This window comes from Tamandua tetradactyla, chromosome 5 (genome assembly GCF_023851605.1).
Source record: "Tamandua tetradactyla isolate mTamTet1 chromosome 5, mTamTet1.pri, whole genome shotgun sequence".
NCBI lineage: Eukaryota > Metazoa > Chordata > Mammalia > Pilosa > Myrmecophagidae > Tamandua > Tamandua tetradactyla.
Window position 1 is genome coordinate 9696167 of NC_135331.1, and position 20773 is coordinate 9716939.

Sequence of the window (20773 nt, forward strand, 5' to 3'; positions counted from 1 at the left end):
TGAAGCAGTCTTTGTCTCAAAGGAGTATGCTCTTACTGAGAAAGGGTATGTGAATGGTACATTTATTCTTGGAGAGAGTGGATTATTTACCTCATGTCTGGACTTTCGTTTAGTTGGGTAGACAGTTCTACTATACTAGCAGACCCATAAAAGAAGGCTACATGCACACTTTTGTGTCATACTATACAGTTTTGAATTTTAGCCAACAGAGAAATAAGTATTTGAACTGTAGTTTTAACTGTGAAACAAGAGAGTCATGACTGAAAGGGGGAGGGTTAAAAAATAGCATATTTTTAATTCTTGGAAAGAACTGGGAAGTGTAGACGTAATGTCAGTTCTATTCTATTCTAGCTCTCCCTTTGCTGGAAATGGATTATGACTGATCATGACATGCTGGTCTGTCTCCTATTCTTGATTGTACATTAAAGACTAGCTTGTCATCAGGAGAAAATGTTTGTGTTTGGCAGAGGTGAATTTAAGTAGAAAATACTTTTAAAAGAATACCAGAATGAACTGGGTATCTAAAGCAGACAGGAAGAGGGGCTCTGATAAAGGTGACAAGGTATAGAACTGCAGGAATCACCTAGCCTGTCTTCTTTAGACTAAATTAAACTTCAGACCTGATGTATATTAGTATGGTTTAATGATGTCATTCTATAGACAACAGCTTGTTAGTCAGCAATCAGAAAAAGGCAGTGATATAAAATTTGGTTTTTTCTAAATGGAATCATGTACACTTCAAGTCATGTAGTATTTCTTAATTTCAACTACTCCTTTGCTATAGAATATGCAAAATTAGGTGCAAAGGTTAGAATGTAAAACTTCCTTGGGATATATATATATATATATATATATATATATATATATATATATATATATATATGTATTTGAACTAAGCTGAGAGTTAAAAGACAACAGAATTAGGCTTATTTGAATAGCCCCTCTTTTTGCATCTGTTAACTTTTGGTATGGGACAAGGGTATAACAGCTGACCACACTTTCTTTGCTGTGATTCTGCAGGACACAGAGCCCTTTAGATGACCCATTCTCTAGGGGAGCAATTACTACTAACAGGCTTCCTGAGCAGCTTGATAATGCTCTGCTCCTGTTTTCAGCCAGGCAATGATTTGATCATAAGAGATCCTGATTAAATTAAGGAGCCATTTGCTTCTGGATGATGATGTTGATAAAAGGGTTGATGTCTACACTGCCTGTTTTTTGTTTTGTTTTGTTTTGCATGGGCAAGCACTGGTAATCAAACCCCGGTCTCGGCATGGCAGGCAAGAACTCTGCCTGCTTTTTTAAAGGTCAAAAAATATTCTCTAACTATAATCTAGTACAAAAAGTAAGATAACCAGAAGCAGCATGTAGTTTATGCTTTCTTTTCATTCATTGTTTTATCTTGGAAAGGGTCTGTCCTTTATTTGCTGAAATTCTGACTGCCCCAATTTGCCTTACATTTAGAGGAGTTGTAACTGGTGGTAGGCACATTGAGAAGACGACTGTGTAATGAGTCTATCTGAATTGCCAAACTCTGGGTACAGGTGAGAATGAAGCAGTCAGTAGCTCTTGGTTGTATAATCTCCTGGTCCTCACACACACACATGCATGCTTGCACTTGCATGTGTGTGTATGTGTTTTTTTAAGACAACAGCTTTTGCTTTAGTTAAGCATTCACAGGTGAATGTTATTTGTGCAGTGGTTCTGGTCCCAGACTCAGATTAGCCTAAGGCTGCTTTCATTGTAAGTTAGGGAAAAAATGGGGCTGTATATCACTTACAGTGCAAGACAGGACAGGGCTAGAAAGACCCGCTAGTGTACCACTTGCTGAGCCCACCTTAGACGATTTGAAAACAACGGCGGAACTGTGGTGGTGACACAGTTAGGGGGTGGGCAGGGTTGTCAGTGCCCTGCCTGGCCTGGGATCTCCTATGCGCAGCTCCCTGAGAGCTCAGGGACCAGTCGGAGGTTGTAATTGGTCTCTGGACCACACCTTGTTGGCCAGTGCGGCTGCTGCCTGAAAACCCCGCAGCTCTGCCCAGATCGCTGGAGTAGGCACACATCTATCTTCAGGCGCCAGACCGGAGAGGAAGCGAGGAGCTGTGGCTGTGGAAGAGTCCTGGAAACTTTGCAAAGTGAGTGAAATGGGAGAGAGGGAAGATAGTGGCCAGTACTAAAGGGAGTTGCTGGGCAGGGCAGCAATAGAAGTAAAGGCTGGTTTGTAATACTGTCTTATTCTGTCTGTGGTGGATGGCAGCAGGGCGGGGGTAGATGCAGAAGAGCACAGTGGGAAAGGAGATGAGCTCAGGGTCAAATAGACGCTCTCCCGTGGCACTCCTGCACTCCCAGCTGGTTCAGAAAGGCAAGCATGCCGGGACCACAAAGCGAAGATCCTCAAAAAACTCTGCTTATTAACAAGCATTGGAGCCAGGGGAATTGCAGAGGGGCTACAATGAAGGTCTGCGCCTTCTGCCTGCCCAAGTGGGTCTCCTCCCTTTTCTAGGCAGAGTGGACAGCTGGGGCTGCAGTTTGAGTGATGGGAAAGCTTTATTTCCGCCTGGAGCCGCCATTAGCACTCTCAGCATTAAAAATGCAGGAGGTGGGTGGGAGGAGAGGCCCGGGAATCAAGACTAATGCTTCGGTTCCTGCTGGCAGCCCCAGTCCTGGTGGGTTATCACAGAGGGGTAACTTTTTTTTTTTTTAGAAATAATTCTATGGTACAAATACAAAGTGAGCATCCAAATTTTCCTTATGAAGTCAGCACTTTGGGCTTACTTAGACGAAGTAAAATGCGTTTACTATTTTGAGGCCAGGACCTGGTCTGTTCCTACAACAGTGGCAGGTTCAGCAACGCCTGACAAATGTCCGATGCGTCGTTTGGGTAGGGGAGGGTGTGTTCTCTCAGTGTTCAGGGCCTCTCCGGGTGCCCCACAGGTCCTCGGCCCTCACCGCGCGGGGCGATGCCGGCCTCGACCACCATCCACGTGCTGCAGCTGCTGCGGGAGCTGCTGGCCTTCGTGCTGCTCAGTTACACGGTGCTCATCGCGGCGCTGCTGCTGGCCGGCTGGACCACCTACTTCCTGGTGCTGAAGTGACAGCGCCCGTCCCCCCATCCCGCCCCCGCCCCGACGAACGCACGGTCACGCATACCCGGCCCGGCTAGCGAGCAGAAGTCCCCTCACTCTGCTCCTTGAGGCGCGGTCGCGACGCGGGTCCAATTCCCACTGTCGCCCCCTCTCGACGCCGGACTCCGCTGCGCGCCGCGCGGAAGCTCGGGCTGTTGGACGCTCGGCGCGGCCGTTACAACCGTTACCCTAAGCCCCACCCCTCGCTCCCGATCTGTCCAATCCCGACTCCTCCCTCGAGAGAGGCGTGGTCGCGGGGCTGGGCCTGCGCCAGAGGAGGTCGCGTTCCGCCTCGCGGAGAGCGTCATTTCCGGTGTGTGCGTGCGGCGTCCGCCCCCTCCCCCCGTGGGATGGCGGCTCTCAGGAATTGGCTGTTGCGGAGCGTTTCCTCCTTTTTCAGGTACGGCCTCAGTCATGAAGGGGGGCAGAAGCGGAGGGAGGCGCCGTAGAGAACGCTGTAGCCGGAGTGCGGTGCCGCCCTTGCTTGCGCGCTCTTTCCTCCTCGGTCGGGCCAGGCCGCGGCGTCCTGCCCCCCTCAGGAGCTGTCTGAGGGCACCGGCGTCTCAGCCCAAGTCCAGGTCGCATGTGGCGGATGGTTTTTCACTCCCTTCCCCGTCCCACTAAGAACGAGCCATCCAAACTTCGGGTTGTATTTTCGGGCCCGCTTAGCCTTCCCGCGAGCTCCCGTTGGCACCTCGCTGTTACGGAGGAGAGTTCAATAAGAGGAAAGGGGACGGCACCGCCCGGCGGGCAGAGAGGCGCCGTAGGTAGCGGGTCTTTAGGACTGTTTGCCTTTGTCGGTTGCCTCTTGGGCCCTGCTTGTTCCGGCCTCTGGGCGCCGGGGAGTGACCCCCCCTAGGCCCGCAGGGTCCCAGGTGTTTTTTTAATCGGGTGCTGTCAGGGACACCTTGAAGCCTAGGGCAGAGTTCCAGGGCTGAGGCCTGCCGGTAGAAGCGTTTGTTTTGGTACCAGGTTTTCAAAGAGCTTTGAGGTAAGGTTTTTAATCTTCTACGTCTGGTATCCGTTGAAAGCTCCAGAGCCATTCGGCACATTCCTGCGTGGCAGCGGCTCTCCTTTGGTCGGGTTCGGGTCTTTCCACTCCACGGTCTCCCCCCAGCCTTGCATCCCGCTCAGCTTTTTGTTTGGCCGGAGTTTCAGTTTCCAGTCCCCTCAAATTGAAGAGAATTTTACAGATTGGTGATTCTATCTAACTACATTTGACTTCCATTTCTAGATACAGACACGTACCTGTTGTGGCTAACTTTAAGAAGCGCAGTTTCTCAGAATTAATAAGACCCTGGCATAAAACTGTGGCAGTTGGACTTGGTGTAACCCTGTGTGCGGTTCCTATTGCACAGGTAAAGTACTCCCACCCACCGCCGCAAACGATGGTGTGCTTTATATGGTTCCAACATCTTTTCATGGTTGAGCAAAGTTTGTCACATTTGATAGGAACACCATGTCGAGGTGTTAGAGAAGAGAGAAATAAGAAAATCATATTATGATCAACAAAATAGTTTTTCATTTAGCAAAAATTTAGGGTGGGCCACGGTGGCTCAGCAGGTAAGAACGCTTGCCTAGAGGACCCGGGTTCAATTCCTGGTGCCTGCCCATGTTAAAAAAAAAAGAGGATTTATTAAGCAGCTTTTGTGTACCATACACTAGCAGTGCAGGAATAAGCAAAACAAAACTTTCTGCTCTCATAGAATTTAACATTAGGAGGGTGAGAGGGGTGGGGGTGAAAAGGAGCAAAATAGACAAATATGAAATGTAAGATAGTGCTATGAAGAAAACAAATTTGGTGAGCAAATAGGGAGTGCTGGGAAGCGGTGCTTTTGTTTTCCACAGGGTGGTCAGGGCAGCCTTAAGTAGAAATCAGAATGACCTGAGAGTGTGGGGGAGGCATTTCCTAGGCAGAAGGAACTCTTTGTGCAAAGGCCTAGAAACGGGTATGCTTGATATGTTTAAAGAACAGCAACAGGTCAATATGGCTGATAGAATGAGGAAGAGGGAGAGTAATAGATGAGACCACAACGTTATCTGAGGTTTTGTAAAATCATGTGCTTTTTACTTTGTGGCCATTATAAGTTTTGGACTTCTGAAAACGAAGCCGTAAAGATTTTGAACACAGGACTCTTAGGATCTGCTAAGTTTAAAAATTTTTAAAGGTTTTAAAAGGTGGCTGTGTTGAAGTAGGAAGACCAGTAAGAGGCTCTGGCCTCCTCCGGGCCTGAGATGATACAGGGTGTGGCTGGTTGCATTGAAGGTGATAAGAACGGGGCCTAATCTGGTTAATAGGAGTTGCTGATGGATTCATGTGGACTCTGTAACCTAGATTCCAAGGTTTTTAAAAGACTCAAGCAAATGAAAGGATAGAGTTGCCATTTATAGGGATGGAGAAGAGTGGGATTTGGGAAGAGGAAATCAAAAGTTCGGTTTTAGAAATGTCAGTCTGAGACGTCTGATGGACATGTAGGCAGTTGATGTGAAAGGGGTGCCATGTTAAAAAAAAATCACTGGTTATGTTCCTTATGAAGAAGTGTTAGGTAGTTAACCAGCAAACCTTATTTCAGCAAAAAATACTCCTGATATTTGTGTGTGTTTATCACTAAGATTATTCCATTTATCACAAGTGTTTTCAGAATCTTCTGAGGTTCCCTCATGAGCCTTCAGTGCCTCACTTCAGCTGTCCGCGCTTCGTGCTGATAATTCACAGCTGTGTATCTTTAACCCTAAAACCTGCCCCTAAACACCAGGCAGTTTTTAAGCCACAATTAAGACAGCCTTCCTTTCTTCCTTCAAAAGAATGTTTGGGGTTCTTTCTTGGTTCTTGGAGCTTCTCTTTAAGCCCTGGTTACCTCACTTCTGGGCCTAATGACAGGAGCTGCTCATTCCCCTGCAGTACAATGGTCCCACTTTTGTTCTTCCAAACCTTGTAGTGGCTCTCCATTATGTTACAGAATTACCACCCAACTTATTCTCCCTGCACTCTAGTGCCCTGTTCAATCTTATTTTCCTTGTGCTGGTCTACTCCAACCAGGCTTGACCCTCGAACCTTCCTTGTATGCAACAAATCTGTTCTTTTCCTCATTGTTTTTTTCTCCTTCGAATACCTGGCTATTCAAATCCTAGCTTTCTTCAAGTCCAGGATCAAGTTCCACCTCTCTATGAAAGCTTTCCTAGTTCCTACCCAGCATTGATCTCCCTCTCTTACCACTTAGGTTGAATATTTTGATATTTGATGACAAGCCCTGTGGCACTCTCCTAAGTTAGTAGAGCATAATGAAAGGTATAAACTTTGAAGTGAGATTTGGGTTGAGGTCCAGATGTGTGGCTTTGAGAAAGTCATATAACTCCCCTGAGCTTCCATTTCCTCATCTGTAAAAAAGAAGTGATAATACCTGGACTGTGGTCAGAAACAAGTGAAAGCATATTGTAAAATATATGGGATTTTGTAGATTTCTAGCTTCTTGTGAAGAGAAATAACATCATTCTTTCCTCCTTAGCTCCACAGTGTAAGGTACATGTTGAATTATTTGACTGAACAAAATATAAATGTGGTTGACTCTTTTTTTATTAATTAAAAAAATTAACAACAAACAAAACATTAAGATATCATTCTATTCTACATATGCAATCAGTAATTCTTAATATCATCACATAGTTGCATATTCATCATTTCTTAGAAAATGTGGTAGATTCTTGATCTTGATTTGTTCATATATCAAAAATGTTCTTTGACTGCTTTCAACAGGCAGTGATTCTAAATAGAAAAAAAAGAATAGGTGCTAGAGGGATCCAGGGATTGGTTTCTTAGTTTTTCAGTTCAGGTATGATAAATGTTCTGCCAAGGAGGAAGAAGGCAGAGTCAATGATGACGTGTCACTGAGTTGCCAGTGTTCAGTCACATTGGCCACATCCCCTTAAATTTTGAGATGGGTACTGTGACTTTTATTATTGTTGTTGTTAACATAATAGCTGATGCCAGAGTGAAGAGCCCCCCCCCCCAAGACTGTGATTGTACTGCTCATTCTGCTCAGAATTGCCTTCCCCATCTACCCATTTACTTCTTAGACTGCTTAATCCTCATCAAACTGAGAGCTTTTTCTAAGTTACTGCTACTCAATCTAGAATTGATTGTTCCCTTATGTGTGCCCACACTGTAGCCTATATAAACTGCTGCCACAGCTCCCATGATACTTTATTGCATTAATTTTTCTAGTGCTCTATTAGCTCTTGTCATCATCTTTCTGTGCCTGTTCCTCACCTGTCTCAAATCTTTAAGGACAGTAAATGTCTTATTTATCTTTGTATCCCAAGCATCTAAGCACTGTAATAATGAATCATAAGCCCATGAATTTGCCAGTTGCAATTACTAGCCTTTTTATTTTCTGTAAATACTTTGTTCTTTGGAACAAAGGGGAGCATAAGAAAAATTAAACATAAATCTCATGGCAAGTAAAGAATGTAAGTAAGTAGGGAGCATATTCTGAGATTATTTCCATATATTGTCCCAGACAGACAAAATAAAGTGTAAAAAAAAAAACCTCACAAAAGACAAAACTTAAAGAGGCACAGCATAGTTGCAGCTTAAAACAGCAGCATAATAATTATGTTTTTCATTTGTCTAAACTCAAGCTTTAGGAATGAAAACATTTGTCTTTCAGAAATTGGAGCCTCATTCTCTTAGTAATGATGCATTAATGCGGCGGGCAGTGTCCTTGGTAACAGATAGCACCTCTACCTTTCTGTCTCAGACTACATATGCATTGATTGAGGCAATCACTGAGTATACTAAGGTAAGTATGAATGTGGTTAAAAGTGGAAGTTTCAGGTTGTTACTAGAAAAAAATTTTTTTAATCCATGGAACTATACAACACAATGAACCTTAAGTTAAACCATGGACTATAGTTAATAGTACAATTATTAAAAATGGTTTAAATAAAAGTTTTCCTGATGAGGTCTGATCTAAACCACTGGTTTTTAGATTTTCTTCAGGAACCCTTTTTTTTTAAGGGAAAAATCTTGAATATGGCATCTTAATAAAGCAGGAGAGCCAAACTGATCTGGTTCATTTAGAGGTAAAGCATCTACCAGCAGCAGACAGAGGCTTCCCTGTGAGGACAGTTTGAAAATCACTGACATAAACTAATGAGGAAAGAGTTTATGAATAATCAGAATTACTTAAAAGTCTCATTTACACATTTTATCTATATCTTCCAACAGCTTTTTTTCTTAGCCTCTGAGTTGTCCCTCTGGATTGTATTCTCTTTCAATGTCTGAAGTGCTAATAAGCTTCTAAAAAGACAGACGTTTACAGGCATGGGTGCTGATGTCCTGTGATTACTACTGTTTGAGAAAATGGCTCTAATGTATTTGCCCTCAGACCAAAAGTGATGCCTCTACATGGTACAACAATAGTACACTTTCAGTGAGGCAAAAGGACTGAAGCATCAGTTTGCTGTATTGGGACTTCATTTCATTAAAATGTAAGTCTTACTAATCCTCCTAATAAGCCTCATTTATTTTACTCAGACGTCTTTATTCTATATTTGTAGGCTGTTTACACCTTGATTTCTCTCTACCGACAATATACGACTTTACTTGGGAAAATGAATTCGCAGGAGGAAGATGAAGTGTGGCAGGTGATTATAGGAGCCAGAGTTGAGGTAAGCAAAAAGTTGTTACGCATTTCTGTATTAGTGTCTTCTCTCATTGTGGTATCTAAATTATGGGAATAAGAAACCTAACCAGTAACTGTTCTCTAAATATACTATTTTGAATTACTGTCTGAAACACTGCTTTATTTACAGATGACTTCAAAACAAGAAGAATACTTGAAGTTAGAAACCACCTGGATGACTGCAGTTGGTCTCTCAGAGATGGCAGCAGAAGCTGCTTACCAAACTGGTAGGTTGAAGTCTTCATTAGGGTAGTACCATTTCAGTTTTTCATCTGACTGTAAAATGAAGAATTTAGGATGGCCCACTGTGGCGCTAACTTTGTGAGAAATTTTCCCCAATTCCAGCACATAACCAGCATTTTATTTGCAGGCTCTTTACACACAATAGGAAAAAACGAGCACCTAGTAGTATCTACAAAACTGAAAAATAAAACTACCAATTGGAAAATTTGCTTCCAAATGTTTTTAAATACTTTTTTATAATCCAGACTATAACTAGTCATAAAATGATACAATTAGATAAGATTTAGGATCATCAATCTACATGAACCTTTTTGTACAGATGGAGAAAGTGAGACCTGGAATCACAGTATCAAAACCAGGACAAGATAATAGATACATTTGAGTATCTGTTGTAAGCATTAATTGCACTTAATTTAAAGTAGGGACTATTATCATTCTCACTTTATAGACAGAGAAACTCAGAAACAGAGTTGGGGGGTAATTTACTGTTCTAGTTTGCTAGCTGCTGGGATGCAATATACCAGAAACAGAATGACTTTTAAAAAGGGGAATTTAATAAGTTGCTAGTTTACAGTTCTAAGGCTGAGAAAATGTCCCAGTTAAAATAAGTATATAGAAATGTCCAATCAAAGGCATCCAGGGAAAGATACCTTGGTTCAGGAAGGCCGATGAAGCTCGGGGTTTCTCAAGTGAGATGGCACATGGTGAACACGGTATCATCTGCTAGCTTTCTCTCTGGGTTTCCTGTTTTTAATGAAGCTCCCTGCGAGGCAATTCCCTTCTTCATCTCCAAAGGTCACTGGCTGATGGACTCTGCTTCTCGCGGCTATATCGTTCTTCTCTGCTCTCTCTGAATCTCCACCTTTCTCCAAAATGTCTCCTCTTTTATAGGATTCCAGTAAACTAATCAAGACCCACCCAAATGGGTGGAGACACACCTCCAGCTAATCCAGTTTAACAACCACTCTTGATTAAATCATATCTCCGGGGAGATGATCTGATTGCAGTTTCAAACATATAATACTGAATAGGGATTAGAAGAAACAGCTGCCTTTACAAAATGGGATTAGGGATTAAAACATGGCTTTTTTAGGGTACATACATCATTTCAAACCGGCACATTCACCCACGGTGCCATGGCAAGCCGGGTCTGTCAAATTCCATCTAAAGCCTTTGCTCAGAGTAGTGAGAGCTTTGTCATCTATGCTTTGGTGCCCCAATATGGAAATTACAGTCATTCACTCACCAAGCTGTTTTTAAACTTATTTTGAAATAGTTTCAAACTTAAAGAGAAGTTTGAGGCTAGAAATCAATAACAGAAGGAAAGCTAAAAAATTCATGACATGGAAATTATATAATACACACTTGTAAAAATAACAGACATAATACATAGAATTCCAACCTACCCCCACCCAGATATCCAGATTTACTATTAGCATTTTGCCACAATGATATCATTTTGCCAGTGAACCTGTTTTCTAAACATTTGAGAGTAGGTTGCATACATCATGCTCCTACTTCCATGTACTTTTCCCTAGAACTAGGACACTCACTTATATAATCCGAAGTTTATACAGAAAAATTTAACATTGGCACAAAGCATACAGTCCATATTCTGATATTTTTCAGTTGTCCCGATAATCTTTTGGACATTTTCTCCATTATTAGATCCACTCCAGATTCATGTATTGCATTTAATTGTCATAGACTCTTAATCACTTTTTAAAAATGTTTTAAATTTCCCATCTCAATCACTCCCAAGCAGTTTCAGTGGCATTGATCACCTTCATAGTGTTTTGTTACCATTGCCATCATTTGTTACCAAAACTTTTCCCAAAGTGTTTTTTGAACATTACCATAGGCCAGTCATCCTCTCCCAAGTGGGGCTGACCTTAATGGTTAAGTTAAATGTATGTTGAGGACAACTCCAACTTATAACATCTTACCAAAATTGGTCCCAAACTAGGTAACTCACAGAAATTATAGCCTAAGACCAGTTGTTATTAAGAAACTAATAGCACGAGTTTTAGAACTAATCCCAACTAATCTGTTTTCTAATCACTAGTAGTGTTTGCTTTCAAGAAGATATGTTCCAAGGAAGAACAGCATTTTAAATTGTTTCATATTAGCTATATGATTTTGAACAAGCCACTGCTTATACTCTGAGCTTTGGTTTAATCACCTATACAGTAATTACCTTCCTGAGCATATATGAAGATCCAGTAATGTAAGGAATATTATAAAAGAGCAGTCAGCAGTATTTGTGGAGCCGGTGTGGTAGGAATCCACCCTATTGTGAACAAGGATCTCATTAAGGGTGTATCAGGGTAGAGATGTTGCTTTGCTTTGGCAGTGATTTCCCTCTCATCTTCAGGTATGGATTCTGCTACATACAAGTTTAGATGGTCTGAATGGCCGTTAAGAGATTTGTTTCTGATTTCAGGATGGCAGACTATAGCACTAAATCTTAAAATAATACAAGAGATTTTTTTTGGTAAAACGAATACATAAGAAATACATAATTACTGTGAAACAAAAAAGAATTCTTAGTGGATCAAAATCTGAGGAATCAGAATCTGAAAACAGATAGGGCTGGAATGAAGAATGAAACAATAGCTTGTTGCAGTTTTACCTGTGTGAAAGTAAACATCATAGTAGTGCTGCCATACCAGGTGGTAGCAGGGTTCCCAGGTGCAATGAACAGAAGGATATAGCTAAGGGTCTGCCACTTCCCTAGGTAGGCTTAGAGCTGGAAGGAGAGAAGAGGGAAAGTGAGGTATAAGCATTTTTTGAAAAAATACGACATTTTCCCACAACAGATTAGAAGGGCTCACCATGTTTCCAAAAATAAACTTTTTTTTATTTTTATTTTTTGCAGCTTCATTCAGTGTTTTAACATGATTACTTTACAATTAGGTACTATTGTGCTGTCCATTTTTGAGTTTTTGTATCTAGTCCTGTTGCACAGTCTGTATCCCTTCAGCTCCAATCACCCATTATCTTAGCCTGTTTCTAACTCCTGCTGGACTCTGTTACCAATGACATATTCCAAGTTTATTCTCGAATGTCACATCAGTGGGACCATACAGTATTTGTCCTTTAGTTTTTGGCTAGACTCACTCAGCATAATGTTCTCTAGGTCCATCCATGTTATTACATGCTTCATAAGTTTATTCTGTCTTAAAGCTGCATAATATTCCATCGTATGTATATACCACAGTTTGTTTAGCCACTCGTCTGTTGATGGACATTTTGGCTGTTTCCACCTCTTTGCAATTGTAAATAACGCTGCTATAAACATTGGTGTGCAAATGTCCGTTTGTGTCTTTGCCCTTAAGTCCTTTGAGTAGATACCCAGCAATGGTATTGCTGGGTCGTATGGCAATTCTATATTCAGCTTTTTGAGGAACCGCCAAACTGCCTTCCACAGTGGTTGCACCATTTGACATTCCCACCAACAGTGGATAAGTGTGCCTCTTTCTCTGCATCCTCTCCAGCACTTGTCATTTTCTGTTTTGTTGATAATGGCCATTCTGGTGGGTGTGAGATGATATCTCATTGTGGTTTTGATTTGCATTTCTCTAATGGCCAGGGACATTGAGCATCTCTTCATGTGCCTTTTGGCCATTTGTATTTCCTCTTCTGAGAGGTGTCTGTTCAAGTCTTTTTCCCATTTTGTAATTGGGTTGGCTGTCTTTTTGTTGTTGTTGAGTTGAACAATCTCTTTATAAATTCTGGATACTAGACCTTTATCTGATATGTCATTTCCAAATATTGTCTCCCATTGTGTAGGCTGTCTTTCTACTTTCTTGATGAAGTTCTTTGATGCACAAAAGTGTTTAATTTTGAGGAGCTCCCATTTATTTATTTCTTTCTTCAGTGCTCTTGCTTTAGGTTTAAGGTCCATAAAACCGCCTCCAATTTTAAGTTTCATAAGATATCTCCCTACATTTTCCTCTAACTGTTTTATGGTCTTAGACCTAATGTTTAGATCTTTGATCCATCTTGAGTTAACTTTTGTATAGGGTGTGAGATACGGGTCTTCTTTCATTCTTTTGCATATGGATATCCAGTTCTCTAGGCACCATTTATTGAAGAGACTGTTCTGTCCCAGGTGATTTGGCTTGACTGCCTTATCAAAGATCAAATGTCCATAGATGAGAGGGTCTATATCTGAGCACTCTATTTGATTCATTGGTCGATATATCTATCTTTATGCCAATACCATGCTGTTTTGACCACTGTGGCTTCATAATATGCCTTAAAGTCAGGCAGCGCGAGACCTCCAGTTTCATTTTTTTTCCTCAAGATGTTTTTAGCAATTCAGGGCACCCTGCCCTTCCAGATAAATTTGCTTATTGGGTTTTCTATTTCTGAAAAATAAGTTGTTGGGATTTTAATTGGTATTGCATTGAATCTGTAGATCAATTTAGGTAGGATTGACATCTTAACTATATTTAGTCTTCCAATCCATGAACACGGTATGCCCTTCCATCTATTTAGGTTTTCTGTGCATAAACTTTTTTAATAGCAAAAAAATTTCCAATATTAAGTATACAGAGGAAAATTCTAAATGTTACTTGCAAGAAGAAACATTACCAACAAAGGAACTAGAATCAGACATTAGTCTTCTTATCAGCAACGTTAGATGCACAGTGACAATGAATCAGTAACTGAAAATTTTATATCCAGCTAACTCTCATTAAGATTTGAGAATGAAAGATATTTTCAGACATATAAAGACTCAGAGTTTACCACCCACATACGCTTTGTTGAAAAATTACAAGAAGACAAAATAATTATAAAGATATGCATCTTACAACAGAGTCTCAAAATAAACGAAGCAAACATTGACAGAAGTGAAGGGAAAAAGTTTAAAGTAATAGTTGGAGACTTCACTATACCACTTTCAGTAATGGCTAGAATGTCTAGACAGAAAATCCGTAAGGAAACAGAAGACTGGAACAATAGTATAAACCAGTTGGACCTAACAGACAGATACATACAGAATACTCCCCCAAACTGGCAGAATACACATTTTTCTTAAGTGCACAAGAATCATTCTCCTGGAGAGACCAGATGTTATATCACAAAACAAGTCTCAATAAATTTAAAAAGATAGAAAAAAAGCATCTTCTCCAACCACAGCAGAGTGAGGCTAGAAATCAATAACAGAAGGAAAGCTAAAAAATTCATGACATGGAAATTACATAATACACACTTAAACAACTGAAGGGTCAAAGAAGAAATCACAATGGGAATCAAAAAATTTTTCAAGATGAATTAAAAACCCAACATACCAAAACTCAAGGGATGCAGCAAAGGTAAGGCTGAGAGGGAAAGTAATAGTTGTCAACACCAACATTAAAAAAAAAGATGAAAGTTGTAAAATCAATAACATATCTTCATACTAGGAAAAAGACCAAACTAGGAGAAGGAAGGAAATAATGCTTAAAGGGCAGGTAAATAAGAGAATAGAAAAATAATTGAAAGAATAAAAGAAACCAACAGTTAGTGTTTTAAAAAGATCAATAAAATTGGCAAACCTTCAGCTAGACTGATAAAAAACGTAAAGAACTAAAATGAAAGTGGGGACATTACAACTTATCTTGTAGAAATTAAAAAGATTTTAAGAGTACTGTGACTCATTGTGTGCCAATAAATTAGACAATCTAGATGAAATGGACAAATTCATAGAAATATAACTTACCTAAACTGACTTCAGGAGGAAACAGAAGATCTCATTAGACCTATAACAAAGTAAAGGGATTGAATCAATAACAAAACCTCCCAACAAAGAACAGTTCAAAACCAGATGGCCTCACTGGTCAATTCCACCAAACATTCAAAGAATTAACACAAGTTCTCAGAGTCTTCCAAAAAATGACAATAGGAAATGCTTCCTAACTCATTCCATAGTTAGCGTTAGTCTGATACCAAAGCCAGATAAATATATCACAAGAAAATAATTTAGACCAATATCCATTATGAATATAGATGCAGAAATACTCAACAAAATGCTGGCAATCCAAATCCAACTGTATGTGTGTGTATAAAACAAGGATTATACACCATGACCAAGTGAGGTTTATCCCAGGAGTATTAGGGTAATTCAACACAAGAAAACAACTTAATGCACCACATTAATAAAATGAAGGGAAAAAATCCACACGATCATCTCAGTTGACACAGAAAAGGCACTTGATAAAATCCTGTACCCTACACTCAGAAAACTCAGAATAAAAGGGAACTTATTCAGCATGATAAAGGGTGTGTGTGTATATATATATATATATATATATATATATATACGTTTCATATATATATGAAAAACCCATAACTAATATGCTCAATAATGAAAGACTGAATGCTTTCTCCGTAAAATCAGGAACAAAACACAGATCCCACTTTCATCTCTGCTATTCAACATTGTACTGGAAATTTTAGCCAGTGCAGTTAGGCAAGAAAAATAAATAAAAGATACCCAAATTGGAAAGGAAGAAGTAAAACTATTTCTATTCACAGGTGACATAATCCTATATATATAGAAAACCCCAAAGAATCCATAAGAAAACAAATAGAGCTAATAAATTCAGCAAATTTGTAGGCTACAAAGTTAATGCTCAAAACCCGGTTGTGTTTCTATATAACAGCAATGAAAAATCCAAAATGGAAATTAAGAAAACAGTGCTATTCATAATAGTCTCTAAGAGAATAACATATATAGGAATAAATTTGGCAAAAGAAGTAGACTTGTCCACTGAAAACTATAAAACATTTTAAAGAAATTGAAGACTACCTAAACAAATGGCAGGACCTCCCGTGTTCATGAATAGGAAGACTTAATATTGGAATTGCAAGAAGCCCTGAATAGCTAAATCAATATTAAAAAGTTTTCACACTTTTTTATTTCAAAATGTAATACAGAGCCACACTAGTCAAAACAGTGATAGTAGCCTAAAGATATATAGACCAATGGAAAAGAATTGAGAATCCAGAAATGAACCCACTCATCTTTGGCCAAATGAATTTAATTTGATAAAGGGTGTCAACTCCATTAATTGGGGGAAAGAATGGTCCTCCTTTAACAAATGGCACCAGGAAAGCTGAATGTCCACATGCAAAACAATGAAGTTGGACCCTGTTTTAGTTTGCTAAAGCTGACAAAATGCAATATTCCAGAAATGGGTTGGCTTTTACAATGCAGATTTCTTTTTTTTTTTGCTGGGGGTGGGGGGTGGGGGAGGTAATGAACCCGGGTTTCCTGCAAGACAGGCAAGTATACTACCCCTGAACCACTGCAATGGAGATTTCAGGCTGTGAAATCAAGGCATCAAAAGGTAACGCTTTCTCTCAAAGACTAGCTACCAGTGACAAGGGACTCCTCTGACAAGGCACCTGGCAACATCTGCTGGTCCTTCTTTCCTGGGTTTCCTTGCTTTCAGCCTCTGGCTGCTTTTCTCAGCTTCTCTGTGTGTGTCTTTTAATTCATCTCTTATAAAGGACTCCAGTAAAAGGATTAAGACCCACCTGGCACATGCCTCAACTGAAACAACCTCATCTAAAGATCCCACCCACAATAGGTCTGTGCTCACAGGAATGGATTAGCTTTAAGAACATGATCTTTTCTGGAGTATATGACAGCTTCAAACTATCATATATCCCTTCTCATACCATGTACAAAAATTAACTCAAAATGGAGCTAAACTAAGCCCATGAGAGCTAAGCCTTACAAGCTAAGACCGTAAAACTCTTAGGAGAAAACAGGCAAAATCTTTCATGGCCTTGAATTAGATATCCATTTCTTAGATGTGACACAAACACAAGCAAAAAGAAAAAAAATGGTAAGCTTCATTGAAATTTAAAACTTTTACATGTCGAAGGACATTACCAAGAAAGTTTGAAAAGACAACCTACCTAATGGGAGAAAATAGTTGGAAACCATTTATCTGATAAGGGTTTAATATCCAGAGTATATAAACAACTGCTACAACTCAACAACAAAAAGACAACTCAATTTAAAAAATTGGAAAAGGACTTGCATATACTCTGGTCCAAAAAAAGATATACAGTGGCCAATAAGCATATGAAAAGATGCCCGTTATCATAGGTCATCAGGAAAATGTAAATCAAAACCACAATGAGCTACTACTACATGCCTGCTAGGATGGCTGTTATTTTAAAAAGACAGAAAATAAGTGTTGGCAAGGATGCAGAGAAATTGGAACCCTTGTACATTGTTGGTAGGAATGTAAAATGCTGCAGCCACTAAGGAAAACAGTTTGGCAGTACCTCAGAAAGTTGAATATAGAATTACCATATGACCCAGTAACGCCACTTCTAGGTATACACCCAAAAGAATTGAAAGCAGGGACTCAAACAGATTTTTGTAAAATGGTGCTCGTAGCAGCATTCACAGTAGCTAAAGGGTAGAAATACCCCAAATGTCCATCAGTAGATGAATGGATTAAAAAATGTGGTATATACATACGTATATTACTCCACTGTAAAAAGAAATTGAAGTTCTGATACATGGGACAACATGGATGAACCTTGAATACATCATGTTGAGTGAAATAAGCCACACAAAAGGACAAAAACTGTATGATTCCACTTGATGAAATACCTAGAATAAGTAAATGCATTGAGATAAAACAGATTACAGGTTGCTGGGCGGGGGTGTGTGTGAAATGGACACGGACAGTGAGTGCTTTTGGGTAGAGTTTCTGTTTGTGGTGATGGTAATGCAACATTGTGAATGTAAATACCACTGAACTGTGTAACTTGAAAGTCATTAAAAGTGGGAAATTTTTATTAATTGTGGTTTCTTGATAAAAAGTTTTTTTACAAGAAGATATCAGTTATAAAATGTATATCTAAAATTGATGGAGTTACAGGAGATGAGTTTAACAGGCTTCGCTGTATACTGGCTATAAATCTCTGCCCCCAAAAGAAAACATTCCTTTCAAATATAAATAGGCTGTATAAAAAAATGATTTTCTACTAGGTGACAAAGGAAGACTCGACAAATTCCAGAAGAAAAAGTTGATAAATTCACTGACCTTCACCACTCCCCCCCACCAAAAAGGAAATTCCTTACAACTTACAAAAGTTAAAAAACATGCTTCTAAAAAACATGGTTTAAAGAAGAAATCAAAGTAGAAGTTTAAAAGTATTTGGAACTCTACTACCAAGTGGTATGCATAGCAGAAATGTGATTGTAACCATGGTACCTCTCAAAAGAGAAATTTACTGGGTGGCCAACCTTGGCTCAGTGGCAGAATTCTCACCTGCCATGCTGAATACCCAGGTTCAGTTCCTGGTGCCTGCCCATGTAAAATTTAAAAAAAGAGAAATTTACACGTTAAAGGCATTTATCATAAATACAAAGGGCAGCCATGAATAATCGGTAATGTTCACTTTAACAAGAAGTAGCAAAAAATAAACAAACTTATAATTCAGTCAGTTAAGAGAAGAACAAATTTAATCCAGAAAAAGTAGAGTAAAAGAAGAAATTAAATAGAAATAGTTGATCAAAAAAGGCAAAATTTTGCTCTTTGAAAAGACTGTAAACTTAGGTAAAGATTTTTCAAGTATGAGTTTTCAGAGAACAAAAATAACATCAGAAGGGCTATTATAGGGATTATTTTTTAATTATACAAAAATAATGAAATCTTTATGTAAATTCCAAATGGCCTAAGAAGTAAAAAATCCAAATAAGACGAATAGCCATAAACGAATTTAAATAATATTACAAATTTTATGCCCAGAAAAATGGACCAGGCTCAGGCTGTTTGGTGGGAGAGTTTTATCCTATCTTTAAGAAACATAATTCCCATCATATAGAAACTGTGCTAATGTACATAAAAATGATGACAAACCTAAAATCTGTCATAATTTTATACAGCCAGCATAGCCCTGGCCCCAAGGAGCACAAGAATGACAATAACAACAAAAAAAACCTATAGCTCAATATCATTATCAAATATTGATGTAAATCACATGTACCCTTAAAATACGATGATAGTTCAACATCGGGGTAAAAAAAAATAAGTGCTTGAGGTCATCTACAGGTTAAAGGAGAAAAGCCATGCTATCATCAATATATGCCCCAAAAGCCTTCAATAAAATATAGTACCAATTTATGATTTATTTCTAAGTACAGTTATGAATAGAGATTATTTTTAACATGGTAAAGGTTAAGGGAAAATACTTAATGAAACAACAGCCATTTCTGTCAAGATTAGAAATAAGAGAATGATGCCTGTTCTCCCTGTACTGATGGTTCTTACTAATGCAGTAAGACAGAAAAGAACTTAAATGTTCTATAGATTAATCGATATGCATATTCATTTAATAAAATTACTAGCAGTATACCGAATGACAAGAGCGCAAAACATTTTTAAATGAAAAAGGTTCAGAATATGTTTAATAAATATCTTTCATACCATGTGAATTTATAACAGTATTCTGTTTTTCTACACATTGCATATGTACACAAATTTTAAAAGGTAGAAAAGGTAGCCTCTAGACTCCCAATAGAGTTATCTCTGAGGATGTTAGGGCGATCAGATCTTTGACAGTTTTATTAGTGTTTTAATTTTTCAAAAAGAAATTACTTGTACAGTTAAATTAATAAAAGGTCTATACAAGAGATGCCTAGCTATAAAGAAGATTGAGGGAAAATGATAGTTGCTGCTAACTGGAGAACAATCCTGGGGTTTTTGACAATGCAGTTTCAAAATCCAGATCTGAGGGGGAGGCAGAAGCTTCTCTGCAAAGAGGAGGCTGGCAGGAGGTCAGGGAAAAGTGGGGTTCAGACTACTACTGTGGAGCCCCTAGCTTTCCTTACATCCACTTGTGCCTCATTCCCTACTCATTGCTCAGCTTACTTGTCCCATCTTTTGTCAGGAGCAGATCAGGCCTCTATAACTGCCAGAAATCACATTCAACTGGTGAAGTCGCAGGTGCAGGAAGTACGTCAGCTCTCCCAGAAGGCAGAAACCAAGTTGGCAGAGGCACAGACAGAAGAACTCCGCCAGAAAACGCAGGAGGAAGGGGAAGAGAGGGTGGAGCCAGAGCAGGAGGCTTACCTGCGGGAGGACTGAGGGCCTGAGCCTGCAGCCCACGTCTGCTCACACAGTGGGGAGAGCATGGGTGGACGCCATCCAGCCTAGGGGCCGTCACAGCTTGCCCTGCACAGAGAAGAGGCCTCCCGCCCTGGGCCCGCAGGCTTTGAGTTGTGAGTGCCTGACCCCTGACCCCTGACCTCCCACCCCACCCGTGGTCCTAGGCTTGCACTAGACCTGGTCTTAACCCTTTGGCATGGCACCCTGTTTAACATTTCACCCCATGAAGCATCGCTGCCCTCTCACCAACTTGGTCCAGAGAGGGGGTACCTTTTTGTCATGCCCATAATATCAGTAACTGTTTAACCTCAGTTTTCGACCTTATTCATGTTTTCAAATATAATTTAGTATTTGTTCTCTCCAAGGGATGAGTTTTGGGGGGGCTATCTTGTTTGTAAGATTTCTTTTTGTTTCTATGCCTTCTCTTTAAGGATAGCTCAGGCCAAGGAGTCGGGAGTCTGTTATCGAGGGAATGAATGCAGTGGCTATCTGCTTGGTGCTCTCAACAGGACTTACTCTGACACATTCCTCTCCTTTCTTTCTCTTGAGTCTATTGTGTCCAAAGAAAAAAAATGACTTTTGCATTTAAAAT

The 20773-nt window shown here is 39.8% G+C and overlaps 2 protein-coding genes across 5 annotated transcripts; both read left to right on the forward strand.

The window, feature by feature from the left end:
* Positions 1-101: 101 nt before the first annotated feature.
* Positions 102-3302, forward strand: LOC143683571 (uncharacterized). Its single transcript, XM_077159742.1, has 2 exons — positions 102-2135; positions 2935-3302. Exon 2 carries the CDS (start codon positions 2961-2963, stop codon positions 3093-3095), a length of 135 nt encoding a protein of 44 aa, XP_077015857.1. The 5' UTR covers positions 102-2135; positions 2935-2960; the 3' UTR covers positions 3096-3302.
* Positions 3303-3393: 91 nt separating this feature from the next.
* On the forward strand, positions 3394-20772 carry DIABLO (diablo IAP-binding mitochondrial protein). Of its 4 annotated transcripts, none has more exons than XR_013175536.1 (7): positions 3394-3525; positions 4360-4483; positions 7793-7924; positions 8685-8795; positions 8940-9036; positions 19964-20294; positions 20613-20772. XR_013175536.1 is itself a non-coding variant. In XM_077159740.1 (6 exons), exons 1-6 carry the CDS (start codon positions 3476-3478, stop codon positions 20158-20160), a joined length of 711 nt encoding a protein of 236 aa, XP_077015855.1. In that variant the 5' UTR covers positions 3394-3475; the 3' UTR covers positions 20161-20772. The 4 variants fall into 4 exon arrangements, 2 of the variants coding, with proteins under 2 accessions (XP_077015855.1, XP_077015856.1); XR_013175537.1 differs by having other exon boundaries at positions 20618-20772; XM_077159740.1 differs by having other exon boundaries at positions 19964-20772.
* Position 20773: the final 1 nt, after the last annotated feature.